The following is a 20604-nucleotide window of genomic DNA, read 5'->3' as shown; positions in this document are numbered from 1 at the left end:
CGCCATTTATCTTTATACGTCGTGGTTGGAACAAGTGCGACAATTTTTTTTTTTTTTTTTTTATACCTAACCTGAAAATAATAAAACAAATTCAATAAAAAAGACCGCGAAAATGATAACATATTAACATAGTTCAACATAGTCATAAAACTCAAAGATAACTAAATACTTAGAATAGGTTAAAGTAACAAAAATATAAGGATAAATATCTTAAACTAGACTCAGTACCTCATTAATATGAAAGGATTCTTAATATATTTTATATTTTTTTATTTGGCTCGAGTATTTTTAATATATTTTTTATTTGGCTCGAGTTAACTCGAAAGTTTTACTCACGAACTCGAAACCGAACCGATTCAGTTCGAGTTTAGAAAAATAAACTCAATCCTACTCGAAATGTTAATCCAACCCAACCCAACCCTTATAGTTCGGGTTGGGTTGGTCTGAGTTGTCGGGTTGAATGTACACCTCTAACAATTACTCACGTGAGAGGTACGAGCTTATGAATTTAAATGTAGCACGAATAGAGAGTGCGAGACCTTTCTTTTCTTTTTTTTTTTTTTTTTTNAGTTGCCGTTTTTTTTTTAAATTTTATTTTATTGACCAAACCAACCCAAAACGGAGGTACAATTCAACTCTAAGTTACCTTACTTTTAAAATTATTATGAAATTTAAAAATATTTAATTGAATACCGTATAACTTAGGAATATTTGATATTTGAATTAAAAATAAAATTGGTTTGCAAAGTGGAACCTCTTTCCTCCTCCCTTTTCTGCTCACTCGTACAGTTCGGACCTCCACAAAGTGGGAGAGAGAGGGAGTCAACTGAAAATCTCAGCCATTGGTGGAAATTTCGCCGGCATTTGATCCCCAATTCTTGTTCACCACCGATGATCATGTTGGGTGAATTGTGACCTCGTACGATCGTGTCGGGTGAGCAAGAGCCGCTTCGTCACAGTATAGGTTACCGGGTCACACTTTGGCCAAGTATCCTACAAAGAGACTCCCGAGAGCCAAAAGGATTAAAGGAATGGGCATAGGAATGGGCGCATCATGACATCTTACGATGTCTCGCCCAAATGAATTAGTTGTGTAATGTCCAACCTCAGACAGTTTAAATATCATGTTTGAGAAATTTCCTTACCTTACGAACATCAAGGTAGGCCTAATAAACTTTGTAGTCTTCTTTCTCTTTCGCATTATCGCTGTCAATCAGTGTCTCGGGTTCCATCGATAATAAAAAAGAGAAGTACGAGTATACACTCGGTAAGTAGCTCGCTTATGATCTAATAAGAAAATGATCTTAACATAACGTTTGCGTACATATTATCTGAGTCCCGCTAAACTTAAAAGACTTATCAAAGATCCCTCTAAATTCATTCTAGATTAAAATAACACTCGCATGAGCACGTTCAATTGTCACGTGGTCTGTAAGTGAGACGAGACTACCATTTTATGTACTCCGGTTACCTCACTTTCACCCCCTAGCTCTATACATGTTAGAGTTTCCTTCCATATCGAGCATACTCATCTTGAGTTCATGAACCGGTAAACTCTTTACCTAACCCTCATCATTGAGTTCTTCTCGATTTACTATCCACATGACGATCAACTCTCTAGAGCTTGATTTTTCACGTTCAGGAGTCCTAGGGTGTTATGACTAACACTTTATTTACTATGTTTCTCTAATTATGCTTTATCATGTACTCTCTTAACTCATCGTTTAAGACTCGCTCTCGGCTATCTACGACTCGTCTATTAGACTCTTTGGTTTCTCAAAGATCGTTGGTATACTCATGGCCCTAACTTAGTTCTCGGCACATCAGTCAAGTGGATCTACGAGACCTAGTAGACTACATGATTAGGCTCTAGATGACCTATTAAACTACCGACGTATACTATGTGGACCCCTACTTCTCAGGATAGGTTCACAATTAAAGTACCTATCGTCCCTCTCTGATAGTTCTCACATTGTACTTTCATCATTCGGGGCATAGTCTCGTATCACTATCATATAGTAAATCATTATTCATCCCTGCATAGCAGAGAACATGTCACATAAGAAACAAGCATAATTTAAGAGAAACACGATATCCTAGCCAACCAAGAAATCCCGACACACTTATATTTCAGACTGAGTCACCCAAACACTAACAAACCTTCACATTCAACTCGCTCGAAGGTCTAGCAACTCATCTTACTTTTTTAGAATTCAATCTCAATCGAGAATTTATCGTCTCATAAATCTTCGCTATTTAAGCTTTTTAAGAGACACCAGTAACCTATAAACTACTATAACGTGCCTGCTACCCTATATAAACTTAACAAGTATAAAACGAGCTGATCCAAATAGCTACTTACATTCGTTGACGTCCACTATTCCTTTTTAGTGAAATTTGCCTCACGTGGATCGACTCGAATAGCTCCACCTTTACCTCGGTTTGATTAGATGAATTCATTTCTTAATCAAACATTTTTAAAGGGTAAGAAAATCTCGAAGGATGGACAAAATTTTAGGTCTTGATCTCTTTATCCATTAACAAAAATACACGTTACGAGAAGAAACAAAAAAATTCACGGCGGTAAAAACATATACCTAACTTAACATTTACGATCACATTATTATTATTTTTTTACTTAATTTCATATAAAAATAAAGAAAGGATTGTTTTGAAATAATTCTAATGATAAACTCTACGACACCTAGAGATTTATATTGATGGTATGTACATTTATAGAGAATATAAAGAATACATCTCCAAACACTACCTGAGAAAATACACGACCTCTATGCCCGCGCGCCCTCCTACCCTCGTGCACGTCCCTCACATACTCCGCCCACATATCCCCCACAAACCCTCGCACGTCACCGCAACCCCATGCTAGCACTTCAGTTCTAGGAGTGCTAGGAACAGTACTTCCACCCATACCTTTGAGTTCTTATCTGATGATGATTAGTCTGATCCCAATATCCTGCCTTACAAAGAGTCAATCAAGCTGCACAGGCCACTATTCCATAAATGGCATAGAGCTCTTACACAGTCCCTAATAAGACTCCTGTTATTTTGAGATCATATCTAGTATTCAGAGTTTGCCTCAATTTGGTACCGCTCTCACAGCTCGCACCGAAACAGTACTTTACCCCTAAACGTCCCGTCGTCATTAATTATAATCTATTTTTTTGAAATATAATCATAATTAAAGAAAATTTTCCCAAAATCGAAAAAAAACAAAAAATGAAATGGTTATAGAAAATCAAAATATTCTCTCAAAAAGATGCATTTAGCCCTTTACTTGAGTTGGAAATAATTGCAAAATGATTCTTCTATTTTTAATTGGGTTGGCTCCTACTTTTATATCAACCTAAATTTGTCTTTATTATATCAATCCCGGTTGAATATCATAAAATATCTCCTAAGTAACCATATTGTTAGGATCGAGAAATGTACACACATACAAGCATGTTATCGGGCACCGTACGAATGGTTCATAGTTTTATAGAACCAGTCACTCATATACAGATTGAATAGCCAGTGCCTCCATGTGCCGATTAGGATCGAGCTAGATGATCTTAATTTAAGACAAGTCACGAGTGAGTAACCCCATATGTTGTATGCATATCCGACTCTAACAAAAGAGTGTCGTACTAAGTATTTTAATACTCGAACGTTTTTAATATGATTTTCAAATAAGGGCAAAATCGTCATTTTAATATATGTATGTTAACAATACTCTTCATTTATTGCATATGGGAGCTTAGAAACTGGCTGTTATTTTCAAATAAAATTTTGATATTAATTTGATTTTTTTTTTTTTTTTTTTTTTTAATAAATGTCCCTTCAATGTCTTCAAAAGGTACTTGGGAATATCTTAAAATTCAACGGTTGGGAATTTCAAAAGTCTTATTTTTTTAAATAATAATTAATGATCGTGTGGAAAATTGAATTATAATAAATTTAATAGATAAGACATCTATTATCATTTAATATTTTTAATTAAATTACAATTTTAATCTTAAAAATATTTTATTTATACGTAATAAATATTATATTAAATATAAAATATAAATGGTGAAGATTAAATATAATAAAATAATTAAAACATAAAAGGACATTAAATTCACGTGAAACACATGCAGCACAGACATGTTATAAAAGAGAGAGCCAAATAGAGTGTCGGTTAATTACAAATTAGGGCAGCTTTGAGTTTCTTTTTTTATTTTGTTATTATTTAAATTTGGTTTAAAGAATTTTTGGAGGTTTCTTGATTCTGGAATGTTCTATTTTAGTCTCAACACAAACAAACTTCATAATTATTTTGGTTTCTAAATATGCTATTTATTTTCTCATTATTTTTTAATCCTAATTTCATAATTTTCAACAAATTATTTCAATTATTAACTTTAAAAAAAAAAAAATAATAATTTTTAAAATTAAAGGTGTTTTTTATAGCAATTTTATTATTCTTAAGATGCACGTGAGTGATGACAAAATATGTTGAAAGGGCTAGTAATTCATGTAACGGTCCAGATCCACTGCTAGTAGATATTGTCCTCTCTAGGCTTTCCCTTTTCCCCGAAGGGGGTAGACACCGGACGATGTGCCCGTCTTCTTGCTTTTCCCCGAAGGGGGTAGATACGAGGCGATGTGCCAGTAAAGACGCTGGGCCTCAAAGGGGAGTGGATTTGGGGGCGATCCCATATCGATTGGAGGAAGGAAAGAGTGTCAGCGATGACGTTGGGCCCAAAGGGAGTGGATTTTGATGTCCCACATTGGTTGGGGAGGGAAACAAACCACCATTTATAAGAGTGTGGAAACCTTCCCTTAGTAGGGGAAGCTGGAAAGGGAAAGCCCAAAGAGGACAGTATCTTCTAGATGTGGATCTCATGCTGGAAGTGCTCAGGATGATCAAATCTTGGGCATGGATGGTTAAGGTTTTATTTATTTATTTATTAAAATTTAACTAAAATATTTTAAAGAAGAAAATAAAAACAATTTTTAAAAAAATGAAGACCAAATGATTAAAAAGAAAACTAATTAATGGGAAAGTTGGAACAAAAATGGAATATATCTTTATTTAAATATTAATTTTAAAAAAGGAATATAAATCTAAACTTTAATTATGAATTGAAGTCTGTAGTTACGCAGCCTCCACCTACCGTCATTGTTCCTCACCCATTTCTCAAACCTCAAACGCTCAACCAACCTTCCTTCCGATCTCGCGATTCCGATGGCTCTCTCTCACGCAGCTTCCCGATCCAATCTCCTCAAGCCGCTCGTTGCCGGTTTCTCATACTCTTCCTCTCTCCGCCGCTCGATCTCGTCGGCAGCCGATAACTCTTCCTCGCTCACAATCGAGACATCTGTCCCTTTCACCGCCCATAAGTGCGATGAGCCGTCGCGTTCTGTCGAGACCAATCCCAAGGAGCTTCTTGGATTCTTCCGAGACATGGCGCTGATGCGGCGGATGGAAATCGCCGCTGACTCTCTCTATAAGGCTAAGTTGATCCGCGGATTTTGTCATCTCTATGATGGTCAGGAAGCCGTCGCTGTTGGAATGGAGGCTGCGATTACTAAGAAGGATGCGATTATTACTGCTTATCGTGATCACTGTACCTTCCTTGGTCGTGGAGGAACGCTTCTGCAGATTTTTGCGGAGTTAATGGGTCGCCAGGCTGGGTGCTCGAGGGGGAAAGGTGGTTCTATGCATTTCTATAAGAAGGACGCTTGCTTCTATGGTGGACATGGTATTGTTGGGGCTCAGGTGCCTCTTGGATGTGGAGTAGCCTTTGCGCAGAAGTATTCCAAGGATGAGACTGTAACTTTTGCTCTTTATGGTGATGGCGCGGCGAATCAGGGTCAGTTGTTCGAGGCGCTTAATATCTCCGCGCTTTGGGATCTGCCTGTTATTCTCGTCTGCGAGAACAACCATTGTAAGAATTTAGGAAAAATTCAACGTCCAATTCTATTCGCTTTATCTATTTGTCACAATCTTGTTTGACTTAATTTGATTGTGGTTGTGATTTTTGTTAGATGGTATGGGGACTGCAGAGTGGAGAGCAGCGAAGAGTCCAGCTTATTATAAACGTGGGGACTACGTTCCTGGATTGAAAGTGAGGCTTCTCTATCCCCATATTTTGATGGCTGAATATTTATAATTGACGCTGGTTTTCTCAAATTTTCTTATTCTCGTTATATATTTTGCTTCTTTAAGAAATGTTGTGGTAGTTTGTGTGATTCTTGCGTAGTTAGCGAAAATAATTTGGGTAGATAGATAATATACAAAGTCACTCATATGAACGCGAACCATGAATATGAGGTTCAAAGTTGCTACATGTTCTTTGCTATTTTATCGCTTTCACATGGTTTACTCCGAAGACTTCTCTGACATTTCCTTGATCAGCTGTGTGCGTGATGTTGTAAGTTGCAATTGAAAAGTGGCTTAAGACTTAACACATGTATCTGGGCTAGAGTTTGAGGTTGTGGTTGTGTCAGTGTCACTTTTATGGTTTTCACCGGCAATATTATCAAATTTCTGCCCATTCATGGAAAGAGATTTCAATCATGAGGTGAAAGAAATGGCTATGTTTATCCAAATTGCAACTAAATGAGTTGTCATTCTATGTTGGCTAAGACCTGCAGTTTCCGAGTAATGCCTACTAGAGGTCGTGTGTTAGATTATTTTCGTGAGGTTAATAAGGAAAACCCTTAATGTCTCCAAAGTGTGGGGCTTGAAGTGGGTGTGGATTTTTTCAAAACAAACAGTGTTGACAATCATGTCAATGGAAACTTGAGCCAACGTGAGCAAAGTGAGGTTAAGGCATCTCTACTTCTCCAAAGAGGTTGTAATCTCCACCCCGCCCATGATGATTTTTAAAATATGATGTCAATGGAAACTTGAAGGCATATTTGATAAACTTAGGATATTGGGACTACCATTGAAGTACTAGCTTCGACAATTGGACAATTAGATAATTTCAGGGATGGTGTAAACATCTTTTTCACGGTAGTGTGTCGTATGGTGAGATAACGAACATACTCAAATATTGAGAATATCACCATAGTTCTATGCTTTTACGGCAATTTTGTGTCATATATATATCACACACACACACGGAAGTGTGTGATGGGCTCTTCAAGTTTCTTTGAGGCACTGTATGAGGCAGGACACACCACTAGTGCTGGATGGCTATCCATGGCAAGCACCTTCCCCCAAACATTGCCTTATGTGTCTTTTGCAGGTGATTGAAGAAGTCAAACCTACAGTTTCTTATAGCATATTTGACTAAAATATCTTCTGAGTCATTAATCTCTTAAAAATAATGGACGCCATCAAAGTATTTTGACAAGTAAAAATATATATATATCTAAAATATCCTCTCTGTTGTTGTGTGTATATGTATATATTGACGAAGAAACCAGCTCTCATTAAAATTGATGAAGTACAAAAAGGGTTGCTCGAGAACAAGACCCAACCAACACAAAACTCGGAAGCTACCAAAAAGAAGAAAAGAAAAGAAAAAAAAATGTGACTATTCTATGGATAATAGCCTAAATGTGAAGATGTTGTATGGAGGTTCGGTAGCTTCTGAGTTTTGTCACATTTGTTGCTTCAAATAGAGTTTTCTCATTTTCAATTGGAATTCAATTCTTTTAGTTTTTTTTTTTTAATATAATTGTTGCTTCATTGTGGATGGGGAGGTTTGGGAACTTTTCAGGTTTAATGATTCTTTGTGGGCATCGATCACTCCACCTTTTGTAATTATGGTCTTGGCTTTGTTCTTTTGGATTGGAGCCTCCTTTCATAGTTAGGTTGAGCTCCCTATTATTTTGAGCTTGTTTTTTGTACGTCCTTATATTCTTTCATTTGTTCATACATATACATATATTTTTTTTTTCTTTAAAACAGAATTTGCATGTTCCTTCATTTCATGTAACCAAAGATGGAGCCAGTACTACACAGTATTGTGTGTATAAACTAATACCCTCCTTGTGCTGCCGCTGATGATTTCATTAGAGTTTTTGTTACTATTCTCGTCTTTTTTTACTGCCTTCTATGTTCATATCTTGGTTATTTTCTCTTTGTGGTAGTGCTCCTTTTGCAATCTTATTGAACTTCGTTTGAACATAACAAACTGGATTCATTCTGATATTCATTCTGGAGTTCCTTTGAAAGTTTGGGGATCCTCAAATGATACCCTCTAATGTCATATGTCTTGTTTCTTTATGGCTTCTTGTTTGGATGTTGTTTCCTTGCTTACTTGGGTTGTCAGGAAAAAAAAGGAAAGGAACTTATGATCATTATTTTTGGGTTATAGGTGGATGGTATGGATGCTCTAGCTGTCAAACAGGCTTGCAAGTTTGCGAAGGAGCATGCTTTGAAGAATGGACCAATTGTGAGTTTCCTCTCTATTAAATGCATCATGGTTGCTAAGGGGAACATGTTTTGAAGAATGGACCAAGTTTGTTAAGGAACATGTTTTAAAGAATGGACCTTGTTGTTCAGTACATGCTGGTTTAACCTCATTGGGAGGGCGTACTCCCCGATCCCTAAGCTATCCCAAAAAAAGGCACATTATTGTTCCCTTCTAGTAAATGTAAATATATTTATGTTTTCTCTTTGTTTCTTGTCAGATCCTTGAAATGGACACCTATAGATATCATGGTCACTCTATGTCTGATCCTGGTAGCACATACCGAACACGTGATGAGATCTCTGGTGTTAGACAGGTTTGCTTCTTTTAAATATTCATCATTTTCTGAATAGCATTTCACTATATGTTTTTTTTTTCTAGAATCAGATTCTGATTTTTGAATGTTTTCATTATGATTTAATACCAGGAACGTGATCCCATTGAAAGAATAAGAAAACTGATAGTATCCTATGATCTGGCAACTGAAAAGGAGCTAAAGGTATATTGTTGGACTCGGTTCTGGATGCTAACTTTTTTCGTTTGCAATTTGGAATATAGTTAATTGGTGAAAAAATTAGTTATCATGTTGTCTCCTACCTTGACCGATCAAGTGCTTCACTTGCAGTGCATCATTTTGTTCAGTGGATTGGTCTGTTAGACCGAGATCTTTGAACCTTTTTGACAACTAAACTTTCTTTTTTTTCGTTCATTAGGATATTGAGAAGGAAGTCAGAAAGGAAGTCGATGAAGCTATTGCTCAAGCTAAGGTGAGCAGCATGTAGTCAAATAAATTAATAGTTCGAATTGTGTTTGTACATAACCAAATTTATGGAATACATTCATTTATGAACTAATCTCTAGGAAACATTTTTCATGTTGTCTTTACTAAGAGTAAATACAAATAATAGTTGTTTGCGCCATGTTTCAGGAAAATCCGTTGCCAGATCCTTCCGAACTCTTCACAAATGTGTATGTGAAAGGTTTTGGAACTGAGGTATTTTTCATTTCCTTTGTCTTAACTGTTCCATTGTAAATATTAAGTGAACTCGAGCATAAATGCTAAATCAGAGTATCAGTATGAAATTCACGCGTGAAGCGGAATGATGGCTAATCCGTAAAATATCGTTCGTTCTTCCTAACACAACTCTTTTCTAGAGAAAGGAAATAGAAGTAGGAACAGTGTGTTAAATGCCATCTTGTTCTTAATTCTACAAATATTTTTACTCGACGTTCACTTGTTTTCTTTTTGTCAATGTTCACCCACTTGATTCGAGGGAAAATTGTGGTTAAAAGTTGTTTTTCTATGTCAAACTAAGTACTGTCAAGGGTGCCTTTAGAAGTCCCTTAGAAGTCTCCATGATTTTCTTAGCATCTGCATGGAATGATTTGTGTTCATGCGTCGATAAAAATAACGTTATAGTTTTAAGTAATTCTGTACTTCTAGTTGTCTTATCGCCTTAATTTCCACTGCAGTCATTTGGAGCAGATAGGAAAGAGCTGAGAGCGGTACTTCCATGATTTATTTATATGAAGTGTTCAAGAGGCCTGCTTGGGACCTCCAAACTCCCCCCAAAATCCATCAGAAGCAAAAAATGGATAATAAGGAGGTTTGATTGAAGTGATGTTTCCCTTCACGGCTGTAAGTTTGGTTACCACTAAATTTTCATGTAGATTATGAATATATTTTGTTTGTTTGTTTGTTTGTTTGTCCCTTTCGAGATATTTAACCCTTAAATGTCGCTATATTCATTCGTAACTGTGAAATATGCTTCTTGCATGAGCATTCACAATAAAGAGGAAGCATCTTATGGGATCACTTCCTATAATATTACCCTAAAGTTGGGATTCCTCAACGAAATTACTTTTTTGGTTCGAGTTGGGTTGTTTGAGATTGTTTGTTAGAAACTTGATATAAAAATTTGATTAGCTCGATTCAAACGTAGAAGGTAACAGTTCAGGTAACACATATATATGTCATTACTCATCTTTCATTGTTGGAATATTGTGAAATAGATGACTGAACCCTTAGCATTTGTGATGATAAATAAATTCTATTCATTGAATTAACTGCAGATTTGGTGGCTTCTTAAATGGTAAGATTTAGAAGAAGTGATTATATGATTTTAATGAAATTGATTTGTTTAGAAGTGATTTATGAAAAAGGATTATGATGTTTGGTTGTAGTTTTTTTTAATAGGCAAATGATATCTCTCTTATTATTAGTCTTTCATTAGTAAAAAAGGAAAGGATTTTAGAATGTGTAAATGAAGCTTTATATTAGGAACCACTTGATTTATACATAAGCTTAGAGTGAACTTGAACAACCAAGTACCTTGACATTGACCAAGCGTCAATGGATGCGAACAATAAAATCTCTTGGGATTGAACTTGAACAATAAAAATACTTTGAATCTTGATCAATCTCCCCTTCTTAAATGTGGACTTACACATTCAAATCTCCCTTATCTAAACCAAGATTAAACCTAAGCTTGGTTGGTTGGGAATCAACATCTCATTCCGGCTAGAAAGGAGACTTTATGGATCTATATATTACTATAGGACACTTTACTGTAGGCGCAATAGGTCACTTCATTGTAGGTCACTTCATTGTAGGACAAGTTATGTTCATGAAATTTCATTGTAGGACAAGTTATGTTTATGAATATCTTCACTACAGGCCAGTCGAGATTTTCATATTTACATTAGGGTCAAAAGTTTGTTTTACCCTGAAATTATATCTTTCATGGTAAGGACCAATAATTCTCTAATAAAATCTTTTTATGATTCAATCATAAACTAAATTTCTCTCTGGGGAGGGCGGAGTCCTTCATTTAAGTCTCAAATCAACCCTGGAGAACTTCTCATGTATTTATTTTGTATAGAAGGAATGAATTATATCTTGTTAAATAATGTTTCGTACCCTATTTGGTCAAGTTTCTAAAGTATTTAGGTATATTGAATCGGCTACAAAAATCATTTTAATTTATCTAAAGCAAAGGACAAGCCCTTGTAGATAGGAGTTCATACCGCACTTAAAATTAATGATCGAGTCAGGATGTAATCATTCTGTCAAATATTAATATTCTCAATTAATAGATTTGCAAAGATAGATTAAATATTTTGTGGATAAGTCTTATGTCATCACATGAACTATTTGATACAAATCATTTTTAGTATCATTTTTAATAATTACAAAGTGAATTGTATCAATAGTGTTACCAAGACAGTGTTAGATTGAATGGCACGATGTGGGTCATGACCTCATGTATTTATAGATACGTATAATGAAGATTACATTCCAAATCTATGATTTGGTAACAAACCATAAAATCATAGATATAGTGTTACCAAGACAGGATAAATTATTATTTGAACACGATCATTTACTTGTATTAAGTTATAAATAAAATAATTAAAAATATAACGGCCCCTCGTAGGTGTAATTGCCACCTCGGTACCGTTCTTCCTTCTTTTCTTCCGATCGCCACCCACGGTCGTCACAAGCCTCACCGCCGCTATGACCAACGTTTCATGCCGTAGGCGTCTACAACCGGCCACACCGAGAGCAATCGCATGCTAGTGCAGCCACGAGCTTCACTACACATTGACGCTACTGCCCATGCTAGTTCGCACCTCACCACTTGCCGCTACAATCCTACGCCAACGCCACCACCACCACCATGTGTTGGTGCACATCGCTACCATCGCCGGTGGTTGGCCTCTACTTCTCCTTCCTTGCACGTCTTCGCCACCGCTACAGAGTATTGCAGTGGCGGCTCTACACGTTTTCACCATTTTTTAATATTTTAATTATTTATTTACTTATTCCTTCATTAACTCACTAAAATACAAAATTTCCAATATATTATTTAAACACTTTAATTAAATATATTTTTCTCCTCTCTTTTTAATATATCAAATAAATATTTATTTCAACCTTTCATTTTTTTTCTTTCAACTAAATTAATCTTTTTAGTATTACTAAGATCTAGTAAGCGATCACGAGAAACTCTTTAACAATTAATCCTCATTCATCAACTATATTAGATCACTTTCTCGTAGTTTTTTAGTTGAACTCTTATAATCATGAGAGGTTCATAATTATAATTGGTCAAAAGTTCGATTTACTCTCATAATCATATATTTCACTATAAGTACCATTGATCCATAAGATACGACCAAAAACTAAGCTTTCTCCGATTTACACAATAAGGAATTTGTCCAAGGCTACTGTTTATACAATTTCAAGCTCCGAGAACAAAAAGAAAGAAAACTCAATCCTTGCTCGGATGAGGACTTTTTCATTCTCAAGAAAATAAAAAAGAGTAATCTAAAGCCGACTAGAGGAATAGACCAAGCGAAGAATTGGGTTGGAAACAAAAATCTCTTTCCTTCAAGAATGGACAAGAACTCAAGCAAAAGAAGCAACTGGACCTGATACGACTTTGACCGCTCTTAGGACTGAATCGAATGGAAGACTAGGGGATTCAGTCAAAGACTACTTCCTCTACTTTTCAGTAAGTGAAACCCTGTTATTCAATTCTCAAAATCAGGTTAAGAGAACTACTCATCTACTTATCTTGTATAGGAAGCAGTAAATTTCAGCGATCGAGTCAAATCATTTGCAATAATGTCACGACAACGTTATCCGTATAGTATACACAACATATTGTTATTTTACATAAATTAGTTTCATATAAATACATCACCCACCAAGACTCTTACGAATATGAGCGATCTCACATTCGCTAATTTCAAAAGACTTCTTCAACACTTCTTCAGGGATTTGAGGTTTAGAGCCGAACGCCGCCAACGCCACCAATTGGGCGCCAGGGTTCTGGCTATTCAGGCCAGAAACCGCAACGGCCGAGTTCTTCACATCTTCATTGTACATGAAATGAACCAATCCCTTCGGAAAAACAAACGACTCTCCTGGCCCTAATTTCTTCGTAAACACCCGATTCGAAGTGTCCACAAACCCCACGACCATTCGCCCAATCAAGCAAATCGTCACTTCCGAGGCTCTCGGGTGCGAGTGGAGCGGCACAATCCCTCTGGCGCCGATGTCGATTCGAGCCAATGTCAAGCCCAATGTGTTGATTCCAGGTAAATTTTGGGTGTTTGTTAGTGTAACGCTGAATCCGAATAGGTTTTTGGTGTTTCCAGGTAGGGATAGAGCCGATGTTGTGAAATGTTGTGTATTAGCTAAATTAGGGTTTATGCAAGGAATGCCATTGAAGAAGGAAGATGTGGAGGCTTTCGGGTCGGCTACGCAGTAATCTTGAAGCGGGTCGGGATCGGAACGAGCGATGTCGAATTCCAAAGCTAAATACAGAATTATTAGTAATGAGAGAAGCAGAGATGATGGAGTTGCCATTAGAGTAAAGGGATTAGAGATTAGATGTTGAGTTATGGTGGGGAATGGGAGAAACATTATAGTTCATAGATATATATATATAGATATATATATATAGATGGTGGGGACGGTATTGAGTAGCTTAAGAGCATTGAGGGAGGGGAAGCAGTGAAGGCAAGCTAAAAGTAAAGGTGGATTAAGCCAAGTTAGCACTTCTAATTCATTGTTTTCAACCTTTTCAAGTGTATTATTAGCATTCTTTTCTGGTCTCATCGTCCAAGCAACCATTTTCTAGTCTCTTTTTTCTTGCTTTAGAGATTAGTTTCATGAAGTTGTTTATCATGTTTTCGATTTGGCTCGAATATTGCTATACATACGTATGGTATGTTCGTTACTTTAGTGCCTAAGAAGACTAGTCTAGAGAGGTTTGAAGATTTTTGTAACAGCCCAAGAACACCGTTAGAGGATATTGTCCTCTTTGAGTTTTTCCTTTTAGGCTTCCCCTCAAGGTTTTTAAAACGCGTATGCTAGGGAGAGGTTTCCACATCCTTATAAAAAATGGTTCGTTATCCTCTTCAATCGATGTGAGATCTCACAATTTTCACAATTTTCACAATTTTCATTTATCTCGGTTGCAATATCATTTGCAAGTTGTTATCGAAGATTTTGAAAAATAGGTTGGCTATGGCGTCCTAAGGTTATTGGTCCTAATCAATCAACTTTTGTGCAGGGGAGAAGGATTGTGGATAATATTCTACTTTTGCAAGAGTTGGATGAACAATACCATATGGGTCGTGGTCCTCCTCATTCTATACTCAAGGTGGACTTGCAAAAGGCATATGATTCTGTGAATTGGAGTTTCATTTTTTTGTCTGGTTTTGACCTTGTGAAAACAACATACTTAGGTTTTGTAGATGACTTGATGATTTTTAGTCATTTCGATTATCATTGTGAGATCCCGCTTCGGTTGAAGAGGGGAACTAAGCATTTTTTATAAAGGTGCGGAAACCTTTCCCTAGCAAAAGCGTTTTAAAAACTTTGAGGGAAAGCCTAAAAAAGACAATATCTGCTAGCAATGGCTTGAGGCATTACAATGATTCTCCGAGTTATGTCTTAGAATGCTTGTAGAAATGCTAGCAATGGCTTGAGGCATTACAATGATTCTCCGAGTTATGTCTTAGAATGCTCGTAGAAATTTGAGACTTTGTCTGGGTTGTACGTGAATTCTAATAAGAGTGTTTTTTTTATATGTGAGTTTGTGTATTCCTGATACCTTGATTTTGGTAGATGTGCTATCTTGTCTCCTCATTTGAGATGATTGACGTATCATTACTACAATGTACAACCCATGTGAATAGTTGGTATGTGCGAGTCCTATCCTGCACGGGTAGGTTACATCTCATTCGGTTTGTTCTTCAGAGCTTCCATGTATTTTTGTTCTCCCGACTTGTGTTGTCGATAAGGTTGATCGAGCTCTGTGTGTATCTTTGGAGAGGTGATGCTTCTGCTCTTAAGGGCTCTAAGGTGGCTTGAGAGGATATCTTCCTTCATAAACATTAATGTTTGAGGATATATAATTAATGTTAACCAAATTCATATTTTAATATTATAACATACTATTTACTCTCTAAATTACTATAATAATATATAATAATATATATATAATAATATATATATAATAATATATATATATATATATATATATATATATATATATATATATATATATATTTTGGTTGAAAATATATTTATATTAAGCAAAGCAAGGAATATAATCCCGTCATCTTTGGTCCCGTTTATTGGGCTCTCCCATTCCCGTCTAAGCAAGAAATCCCCTCCCTATTCAAGCGAGAGAAATTGACATTTCTATATAAAAGTAAACTCTGAAAAATTAAAATACTTCAAAAACAATATTAAAAACTAATATACAAAAAAGATATATAATATTAAAATATTTGGGTTTAGAGATATATTAGGAAAATGTAGACCCATAGATAAAAAAAAAAAAAAAAAAAAAAAAAAAAAAAAAAAAAAAAAAAAAAAAAAAAAAAAAAAANAAAAAAAAAAAAAGCGACTAAACTATCATAACTAGTGAAAGATCAGGATAACTGAAATAAACTACAATCATCATCTTCAGCCTAAGGAAAAGTAGAAACTATCTGCTCCATTCGAACCCACCTGACTCACCACCATACCTGGGATTGGCGTTATTTACTCGGCTGCTATCTTCAGGCCTCGTCATGGTGTTCGCAATCGTATGCCATCCCATGAGGTGCGGCAAGATAAACTGCAAATTAATGAATTCAACCCTATCACAAACCCAACCTTAAACATCCAATTCATCAATTATATTCACATAATTTGGAGAAAACAAAAGGGTCATCACAAGTAAGAGTATAAGAGTTCGTCGGTTCAGCTTGGATCCAATATCGATGGGGGAGGAGAATGAAACATTCTTTATAAAAGTGTGAAACATCTACCTAGCAGAAGCGTTTTAAAAACTTTGATGGGAAGCTCAAAAAGGAAAAGCACGAGGAGGATGATATTTGCTAGCGATGGACTTGGGCTGTTACAAAAAATAACTGATCCCAATAACCGACTAATCTTCAGTTTTTAACTTAATGAAACTGAACCAGCAAATAAGAGTTCTTGAAACCAACCGGACCAATTCAGTTTTGGTGAGTTAAGTAGGTTCTTTTTTCTCAAATTTTGCAGTTTCCACTGTCCTGATCCAAATCATACACACAGCTTTTCTCTCCTTTAATCTCAATCACTGATACGGAATGAATCAAACAATCATGAAAAGGAAGTAAACAAGAAAGAACTTTACCTTGAAAGCCTCGACAAGTACAGTATACTCGGCTTTGGTGATGGGAATATAAATGCTCTCATCTACGTTGATTAGCTTGTTCTGAACGCCTTGTGCAACAAAATAGAACAGAAAAGGTAAGGAAAAAATGAAACACTTTCTCAAGCATCATTGCACTCAAAGAAATATTGGTTGCTTTGTCCAACTAGGGTCTAATGCATATCTATTATGCTAGCAAATGTTCTATTTGTGGTGGCTAAGTATCTGACACGTGTTGGACATGGAGATGCTAGCCAAATTAAAAGTGTCCCTGCTTCTTAGATTGCAGTTTATAGGACCCAACCCTATGTATAGAGAAAAATGAATTTTAAAAAAAAAGTTTCATTAGGAACAGATGACAATTATTATGACGATTCATATGTAGATTATTTATTAACTTGAATAAGAAAACCAAAGGGTAATTTAAGTTCTTAAGACGATTCCCGAGGTCTACAGGACGGTTGAAATATAGTTATCCATCAAACTATAAGTAAGCAAATACTTATTACACTCGCTCTAACGATCTAGCACACGAAGCTGCATCTATACTAAAGATATACTTCCTCACGATTCATACACACCAACTTATCATATACTATTTCTCTCGCTTCTTTTTGAGTTTGCGTATTTGATAGGACGTGTACTAATCCTATCAGAAAACAACATCATAGTTGAAGTTCCGAAAGAAAAAAAGGTTGTATGGGAGATAAAATGACAAGTAAATGAGACATAAATGCTTCCAACCAATTAAAATCAATTAGAGGTACCACATTCCCTCTCTTCAATTGAACACCCATTAAGCAGAATTCAGCTTTATATTCAACTCAAATGCATCATAGAGGTTTCAATTCAAGACTTACTGAGATTGAAGAAATGTCCAGAACCATCTGGAAGAGGCTCGACTTTTAGTATCTTTCTGACCTTCCCTTCATCACTGTAGAACAAATATTTTGCCATTTCTTGTTATCATAAAATAGTGTGTTTTCAAACCTGCAAAGCTTTCCTTACAAATAACTTATGACGTAAAAAACATTTTGTTTGGCTAGTAAAGAGAAACGGCCGGCATGTACCCGCGAGAGGAGGTGGTATTTGGTTACTAAAGCCTACAGAGATCAAGACATCATTGTTTGCAAATTTCAATGTTCAATGTGATGCAATCATACAATTCTAAGAACTAAGAAAACACGCTTGGGCAGACTGTGTAAATGTTTGGGATAACCAAAGAATACACACAAACACGAGCATGGCACAACAGAAGAAACTAATGGTATAGTATAGATTTTTATTGTGCTTGTAAACAGATAGTACCTTTTTCCCTTGTAGGGATCGTGGAAAAATTCGCAAGACTCCCGTGGGCCAAGGGAAACTAAACTTCCCAATTCTGTCAGTGATAATGAAAATACCTATATACAAAAGAAAGTATAATCTAATTTAGTTCATTCTCACAGTAGGAAGATTGTGATTTCAAATCCACAATGACTTTAACCTTTTCAAGACATCATCTAATTATAGTTCATCAAAATAGTTTGATTTTAGTAAACAGAAAAATGATTGTAGTATTTTCAATATCATCTACTCCATCATAGTAATGGAAATGATACTACATTTTCACATATCTATGATGGCAAATATGAAGCCTGTGGAATAGTAATCAGCATAACCTAGAATTTCAGTTTAGCTCATTAATTCAGAAACTTCAATAACTTTAGGAGTTAAATATCAGCCTGTTTTAACGAACACCTGTTTTCTGCTCCAATCATATTGACGAACACCAGCTGCAGGGGCAAGCTGAAGCATTACAAATCCTTGCCTGGATACTTTGAACGCCCCCGACTGAAAAATTTGGAAGAGATAAATAACCTTACAACGCTAAAAAACAAAGAAAATGACCCATAATGTACTATGACTAAGGGGAAGAACATATTCTTGTGATGAATATAGAATCCATGTCAAACATACATCTATAGGTGTAAACTCTGGTGGCCTAGGCTCGATGGACAGGGCAGCCTTTCCTTTGTATATCGAATGACCGACAAAAAACCTTGGTGGCAAAGCCGCGGCAGCTATAAACAAGCCAAACCATAATACTTCAGAACCCGAGAAATCAAAAACAACTAATACAGAATACACAAAGAACTTCAAAAAGCCCCTTGGATTGGGAGAAACCCTTCGAAATTGAACCATGTCTAAATAATCCCAGCTTTGAGGGAGAGAAGAGAAACAAACACCGAACAAGGTCATAATAATTCGACCGTGCATGTGGTCAATGTCACAAACAGAGCTATATACTTCATTTTGGTTCCAACATAAACCAAATTTCCTAATAGCATCAAATTCCACCTCTCCACCATGACCGACAGGATATACGAAGTTCTTCCAAAAAGAAAAGAGAAAGAAAACAGATAAGCAAGTACCGCCGGCGCTTGTTTGTGGCGAAAATGAATCGGTCTGAGAGGCTGGTTCGAAGGCAGGCTGCTGCGTGTTCCAGGACGCGTACTGGCATTTTGGAGAAGGTTTTCGTGTAGCGGTGAGAGTGAAGAGTTGGCGAGAGGAGTTGAAACGACATCGTCTGCGGTTCGAACAGGGTTGTGCGCAGAGCTCGGGGGGGTTTAATGGCGGAAGCAAGGAAGAAGACAGCCATTGAAGACGCAGCATGGTTTCGGCTTTGTCCTCGCGGCTATTCTATCTCGGCGAGGGTTTAGGGAGACAACCAAACCAAGACGAGTTAAAGAGTGCCACTTTTTTCACCCTCAAAACCATGTACGGTTAATTTTAAAAATATCCTAACATAATAAATTTAATAATATTTCATTCACCCGGTAGTTAATTAACTGTTTTCGAGCGTTTTTACCACGACAGTTACCTTACGTAGATAACATAAAAAGTAGCACGAGTGAGTATAAAATATTTAGTAAACAACATACTACAACACACTGTGTAGTTTCTAATTCAATCCTATAATGTTAATTATCACGTGTCTGGGTCATATACTTTTTAGTCAACTAACTCGATTTTACGACTATAAACCAGCTCCTGTAAGGCACTACGCCCTCTCGGATTCTCACTACCGAACTGCCCTTAAGACCCTAACTCCCTATTCATACTCACTCTATCTGAGCTCGTGTTGACTCTCAATGCGTAGTACTCGACTCCTTTGGAGCATATTCAAACCCTTCTAGGGTTCTTAATGGGTCTTAGGCTCCGTTACGGAATGTGCTTACTCGTGTCACTCAGCCCAAATATCAAGTATTTGTGAGGTGTGATCTCTATCTATTCCCAACTAATGAACTAATAGGACATGGGGGAAATTATCACTGGATAATAGTCGACTATAAGGGAGTAGCTGGTAACTCTCTAGTAGGCCAACAATTGAGAGGGGGGTGACCCTCGTGCTCGTCGAGCTACAGCCCTCATGTGGTTCGTCGCGCCCTGTAGATGAGTTTCTAATCAAGGAATAGTTGGAGATCCCTTAATCGTATCCACATAAGGTCTCTCTGTGGCTAACAATATTTCAAAGCACGACCTTGTTAATCTAGCTTCTTGAAGACTACTAAGGACAATGCAGACCCGTATTCCTAAGATAGGTTCACTAATAGAAGCTACTATTAGTTGTGAGAGGGTGCAATATTACTTGCATCTTTTCACAAAAACGTGCAAGTATACGCAGTCACAAGCTCAAGTAATAAGTAACTTAACGATTCATATACTAAATGTACACGGGGTATTAATGCTATTTTAATAAATAAATAAATAACTTTGGGTATTATTTCCCATGATTTATATTTTTATTTAATTTTTTCTTGATAAAAAATATTTTAATTATCGATTATTTCTAAGTAATTTATAAAGGAAATAAGAGAATATGACAAATAGATGTATTTTAGGTTGGAGGGAGTAAAATAAAATAATTATATTTACAATTAATTCAGTAAATAAAAGTTTCTATTAATATTGATTGATAAATGACTAAAAAAAATAAAAAAAAT

At 36.1% G+C, this 20604-nt stretch overlaps 3 protein-coding genes across 3 annotated transcripts; 1 reads left to right on the top strand and 2 right to left on the bottom strand.

Moving 5' to 3' along the window:
* The first annotated feature begins 5126 nt into the window (after window positions 1–5126).
* On the top strand, window positions 5127–10346 carry LOC111798266 (pyruvate dehydrogenase E1 component subunit alpha-1, mitochondrial-like). Its single transcript, XM_023681316.1, has 8 exons — window positions 5127–5933; window positions 6034–6113; window positions 8319–8396; window positions 8635–8730; window positions 8842–8913; window positions 9128–9181; window positions 9343–9408; window positions 9888–10346. The coding sequence occupies exons 1-8, from the start codon at window positions 5231–5233 to the stop codon at window positions 9930–9932; spliced, it is 1194 nt and encodes a 397-aa protein (XP_023537084.1). The 5' UTR covers window positions 5127–5230; the 3' UTR covers window positions 9933–10346.
* Window positions 10347–13035: 2689 nt separating this feature from the next.
* Window positions 13036–14280, bottom strand: LOC111798265 (germin-like protein subfamily 1 member 1). Its single transcript, XM_023681315.1, has one exon. The coding sequence runs from the start codon at window positions 13846–13848 to the stop codon at window positions 13120–13122; it is 729 nt and encodes a 242-aa protein (XP_023537083.1). The 5' UTR covers window positions 13849–14280; the 3' UTR covers window positions 13036–13119.
* Window positions 14281–15709: 1429 nt separating this feature from the next.
* Window positions 15710–19347, bottom strand: LOC111798264 (single-stranded DNA-binding protein WHY1, chloroplastic-like). The gene is made up of 7 exons (XM_023681314.1): window positions 19033–19347; window positions 18578–18681; window positions 18359–18451; window positions 17927–18021; window positions 17479–17552; window positions 16601–16689; window positions 15710–16057 (listed from the first exon to the last, which is right to left on the bottom strand). Exons 1-7 carry the CDS (start codon window positions 19271–19273, stop codon window positions 15926–15928), a joined length of 828 nt encoding a protein of 275 aa, XP_023537082.1. The 5' UTR covers window positions 19274–19347; the 3' UTR covers window positions 15710–15925.
* Between the last annotated feature and the right edge of the window lie 1257 nt (window positions 19348–20604).

This window comes from Cucurbita pepo, chromosome LG07 (genome assembly GCF_002806865.2).
Source record: "Cucurbita pepo subsp. pepo cultivar mu-cu-16 chromosome LG07, ASM280686v2, whole genome shotgun sequence".
NCBI lineage: Eukaryota > Viridiplantae > Streptophyta > Magnoliopsida > Cucurbitales > Cucurbitaceae > Cucurbita > Cucurbita pepo.
Note: the sequence above shows the minus strand (reverse complement) of the source record. Positions and strands in the feature narration are given on the sequence as shown.

What these genes read in the sequence shown, in the direction of transcription:
- LOC111798266 (XM_023681316.1), top strand. Translation starts at nt 5,231, where the DNA reads ATGGCTCTCTCTCACGCAGCTTCCCGATCCAATCTCCTCAAGCCGCTC. An exon ending in CGTCTGCGAGAACAACCATT is followed by an intron (nt 5,934 to 6,033) that starts GTAAGAATTTAG and finishes GATTTTTGTTAG; the next exon opens with ATGGTATGGGGACTGCAGAG. An exon ending in CTTTGAAGAATGGACCAATT is followed by an intron (nt 8,397 to 8,634) that starts GTGAGTTTCCTC and finishes GTTTCTTGTCAG; the next exon opens with ATCCTTGAAATGGACACCTA.
- LOC111798264 (XM_023681314.1), bottom strand. Translation starts at nt 19,273, where the DNA reads ATGCTGCGTCTTCAATGGCTGTCTTCTTCCTTGCTTCCGCCATTAAAC. An exon ending in GCCACAAACAAGCGCCGGCG is followed by an intron (nt 18,682 to 19,032) that starts GTACTTGCTTAT and finishes GCTTGTTTATAG; the next exon opens with CTGCCGCGGCTTTGCCACCA. An exon ending in GATCCCTACAAGGGAAAAAG is followed by an intron (nt 17,553 to 17,926) that starts GTACTATCTGTT and finishes TTTGTTCTACAG; the next exon opens with TGATGAAGGGAAGGTCAGAA.
- LOC111798265 (XM_023681315.1), bottom strand. Translation starts at nt 13,848, where the DNA reads ATGTTTCTCCCATTCCCCACCATAACTCAACATCTAATCTCTAATCCC.